This window comes from Antrostomus carolinensis, unplaced genomic scaffold (assembly GCF_000700745.2).
Source record: "Antrostomus carolinensis isolate BGI_N321 unplaced genomic scaffold, ASM70074v2 scaffold36599, whole genome shotgun sequence".
In the NCBI taxonomy this organism is placed as follows: Eukaryota; Metazoa; Chordata; class Aves; order Caprimulgiformes; family Caprimulgidae; genus Antrostomus; species Antrostomus carolinensis.
Window position 1 is genome coordinate 1,547 of NW_010338545.1, and position 4,241 is coordinate 5,787.

Consider the following 4,241-nt stretch of genomic DNA (forward strand, 5'->3'; position numbering starts at 1 on the left):
AGGATCTGCAGGGCCACCTCCACTGTTCCTGTGTCCCTGGGAGAGCTGGCACGTTTTGGAGGGCTGGTGGCATCCCAGAGAGACCTCGTGCCGAGGCCTTAGGCACAGGCTCTTCCATCCCACAGTGACCTGCAGGACCTGGTGATGCCACTGCTGTGGCTTATCTCCAACACTGCTGGGGTTTCCCATAAAGGTCTGGAGCTACAGGGTGGTGGGTACAGCTCCTGCTTTGTTAAAAAAAGGTGGTAAGCTGCCAAAAGCTCGTTGTGTCCTCCAAGAACAGCCAACAGGAAGAGGCCACAGGCAGAGCCAAGCACTGGTTATTCTTTACAACCAGGTAATTTTGAAGATGAGGGTCTCCCTCCTTGCCCCACAGCATCTCTCCTTGTTCCTGCTGTGGTTTGATGCTCACCACCCCACCGGCTGCCTTCATTCTCCCACATCTCCACCTAAAACCACCAGCTATCTTCAAAGCCTTGGGGACAGTCAAGGTCAGCCCCAAGGTCTGGAGGCAACTCATGGGCTGGGGTTTGCTGGGACAGTGGGAGACAGGCAAGGACACCCAGAAATCCCAGTGGGCAGGGGTTGGGACAGTCACTGTGGGATGTGTCCCCGTTGTGCTCTCCTACCTTGGACCCTACTGCCTACGTCCTCCAAGGAAATCTTCAGGTTCTGCGGATCATTCATGGTTGTTTTCTCCAGAAAGTTTCTGACCTTCACAAAAGTCTGTGAAAGACACTCTGGGTTAACTGCTGAAGGGAGGGTGGGTGTTACAACCCAACGGGTGCCCCACCTTGATGTCCCCCTGAGGAGGACACCCCACAGTGCCCAGTGCCACCTGGGGCTGAGCTGGCTCCACAGCTCTTTCCTGGGGCCACCTCTATCCTCCCAGCTGGGAGGACAGCTTGGGATGGGCCATCCAGGAGAGCCCCCTGTGGGTCCCCAAGGACCACAGCAGGGATGGAAGCCAAGTGCACCTTGTTGTCCTCATCAGGGCTGTGCCAGTCGGGGGGCAGGTCGGTCATCCGCTGCATCAGGTACTGCAGCTTCTGCTGACAGTGCTGGAGCTTCTCCTCCATCGTCCTGGCCTTGACAGAATCATGCTGGAGTCAGAGAGAGAGAACAACAACCTTGGTGAGGAGAATGAGCCACTTGGAGTGATGGTGGCTGCACCAAGCGTCACCACGTCGTGCCGTTGCACCACCAAGCACTGGCCAGGGCCGTGGCCACCCCAGCACCACGCGGGTACCTGGCCAGGTATGGTGATGCCATGCAGACGGACAAAGAGGTTGTTGATGCCGTTTTCAAACTCAAGCACGAGTTCCTGGTTCCTCAGCATCTGGGATCGCATCTGCTCCCTCCGAGCCTCTTCCCTCTGCAGGTTCATCCTCAGCTCCTCCTCCAGAATCCTGGAGCCAACCACATTCACATCCATACAACTGCCTAAGGGTGCAGGGACACCCCAAATCTGTTCCTAAAGCTGCTCAGGTTGCCCCCACCCCAACTGCAGAGCAGAGAAGCTGCCTCCAACCCAGCTCCATGCTGGTGCCCCTTCCCATGTCAGGCAAGGAGCAAGGGTTCTCCTGCTCCCACAGCAGGAGCTTTGGGTGCTCTGCCAGGACCAGAGCTGGGGGAGCACCCTGCCCAGAAAACCTCCTGGTGCAGGAAGGGTGGTAGCTGCAGGGAGATGGAGGAAGGGGTGTCCCATTGGGACACCCATGTTGGATGTGTCCTCTCCAAGGGTGGTGGCCTGGGTGACACAGATGTCCCAAGGTCAGCAGCACCTGTTTGTGTTGGGGCGCCAGCGAAACTTCAGCTCAGCCTGCTCCAGCTCCAGTTCCTTCAGCATCTCCTTCAGCCTCTCCTTCTTCTCCTTGCGCTCCTTGACATACTGCTCCAGGTCTACCAAAGATCTCTGATGTGCCAGGAGCCTGCCGGGGATGTCCTGGCCAGGGGAGAGCACCAGGACTCAGCCCACAGTGCTCCTGCAGAGAACAGGATCCGGGCCGTGGCCTCGGGCAGGTTTCTGCACCATGGACCAGCACAAGCTCATGGCATGCAGAGAAGCAGCTCCATCCCTGCTCATGCAAGAGGAGCTTTGGGGTTTCCAAGAGCAGAGGAGAGCAGATAACCCCGCAGGGTGACAGGTCTCAGCTCCCCAGGGCTCGAGCAGCCCCAGGTTTTACCAGGGATGGGTTTTGCCGTTACCCAGATGCAGGAGCACTGCACCGCGGCCTTGGCCTTCTCCATCTTCTCGGTCACTTGGGCCTTGTGCTCCATCTGGGATTTGGCAGCATCCAGCTCGGTGCCTGGGGAGGGAGAGAAGCAGCAGGGAAGGACCCTGGGGGCTGCACCCACATCCCACCCCCCTGCACCCCACCAAGTACTCACCTCCCAGCGAGTCCTGTGGGTGCAGGGGTGGGAAGTCCTCGGTGAGCTCATACCTGTCTTGCTGCAAGGACATTCATCGTCACCCTCTGAGCTTCTGGCACCTCCTCTCCCACCCATGGGGGTGTTGGGACCGCTGCCACCCGCCCGCAGCCCTGCCCACACCGGGACCTCCAGCTCACCGCTCGCAGATGCTTCTCACTCGCTTCCTTGAGCCAGCGCCGGTCGATGTGGACCTTCTGGGCGGCCAGGGAGTGGTACCTGAACTCTCTCTCCACGAGGAACTGGTTTTCAATCTTAGCCATGTCTTTCTGGAATAGATCAGAGAAGGGAGAAGTGACTACCAAAGCTGGAATGGACCTTTGTGAGCCAGTGGAGCTTCTGGGATGGTCAGTGTCAAAAATGACCCCCCTCCTATGGGGTCCCACAGGTTGGGAAGGAAACTAGGCAAGGAGGGCTGGAGGATGGAGCACGCAGCCTTCACCATGGCTGGTGCTTTCAACAGGCTGTTCCCAGCCCAAGGGCTGCCTGGCCCAAGAGTGAGACCCAGGAGGAGCTATGGAGGCATCTGGGTGGGCAAGCAGACTCACCAGCCTGGCCCATGGTGCTGTCTGTGGGCTCTGAAGGGTGGAAGGGGGCCCCAAGATGCCCTGGACCATCTTACCTTGACTATATCAGCAGCTTTGACAGCGTCCAAGGCCATGATCTCCACATCTTCCAGCTCCTCATGGTATAGCTTGGCCATCCCACATAGGAGGTCCAGGTGCAGAGGCAGGTGGATCAGCTCCTGGGACACAGGGAACCACATGTCACCCCAGGGGTCCCCTGCGCTGTGACGGGCGATGGAGGGGAGCAGGAGGACCTCAATGATCCAGGAGGACATCCCACTGGTGCAGTCCCTTGGGCACCTCATTGCCTTTGCAGGGGGAGGGGGTGGAACGATGGCAGGTTGAGGAGAAGCTCACCTCCCTCAGGGCATCCCGCACCACCAGGTACAGGGTGGTCACCTTCTGTCCAGCGTGGACCTTCGTGATCATCTTCTCAATGTTGTTCTCCAGCTGGCGAATTGTCTGGGGCAGAGACGAGAGGGGTGGACATGGACTGATCCTGTGTGCCAAACCTGGCACCCACCGGAGGGGTGCAGGGGTTGGGTTAAAGCCCCTCATGGGTGCTGCCACCCTGGGGAGGGGTCCTGGGTACCTGCACCTGCACCCAGAGCTGCTTGTCTTCCACCTCAGCATCCTGCAGCTGCTGCAGCCGCTGCTGCAGCTCGTCCCGCGATCGGCCCCCCCGAAAAAAAGCCGCAGCTGGTACAGCAGCAGGTTGCACTTCTTCACCTGGTCATAGAACTCAGCCTGGAGCTTCTCCTGGGCCACCTGGATGGACATGCGAGAGTTCACCAGGATGGAGGGCAGGGCTCGCTGGGCACCCATGGGAGAAAGGGTCCTGGCCTGGAAAACTCCTCCCAAGGTGGAGGTGGGGACGCTGGGATGTTGCTCCAGGACATTGTCCCTCTCTCTGCAGGACAGGGTCTGGCAGAGCTTTGCTCCAGGGGGCTGGTTGGGGTAAGGCAGAGGTGGGCACGTGCTGATGGCAGTGGTGGGTCGGGCTCAGGGACTCTGCATAGTGCAGACCTGGGGCTGGAGATCAATAAAATCCATCAGTGTCCCAGCGTGGGGAGTGACGGCACCGCTCTGTCCCTGCAAGAGGCCCCCAGGCAAAGGCAGCTCCATGGGACCAGCATCTCCATGGGCTTAGAACCAGGTCAGGACCTTGGGACAGGCACTGAAGGACAGAGACAGCATCACAGAACCACAGACTGGTGGGGTTGGAAGGGACCTCAGGAGATCATC

General features: G+C 59.3%; 1 protein-coding gene across 1 annotated transcript in view; it reads right to left on the reverse strand.

The window, feature by feature from the left end:
• The window catches only part of LOC104530847 (coiled-coil domain-containing protein 183), a 5,680-nt gene that overhangs the window by 178 nt on the left and 1,261 nt on the right, over positions 1–4,241 (reverse strand). The window contains 11 exon segments of the mRNA XM_029086888.1: positions 630–726; positions 978–1,103; positions 1,250–1,439; positions 1,785–1,945; positions 2,209–2,309; positions 2,392–2,452; positions 2,571–2,699; positions 3,053–3,175; positions 3,354–3,458; positions 3,589–3,681; positions 3,684–3,764. Coding sequence (XP_028942721.1) covers positions 630–726; positions 978–1,103; positions 1,250–1,439; positions 1,785–1,945; positions 2,209–2,309; positions 2,392–2,452; positions 2,571–2,699; positions 3,053–3,175; positions 3,354–3,458; positions 3,589–3,681; positions 3,684–3,764 — 1,267 coding nt within the window.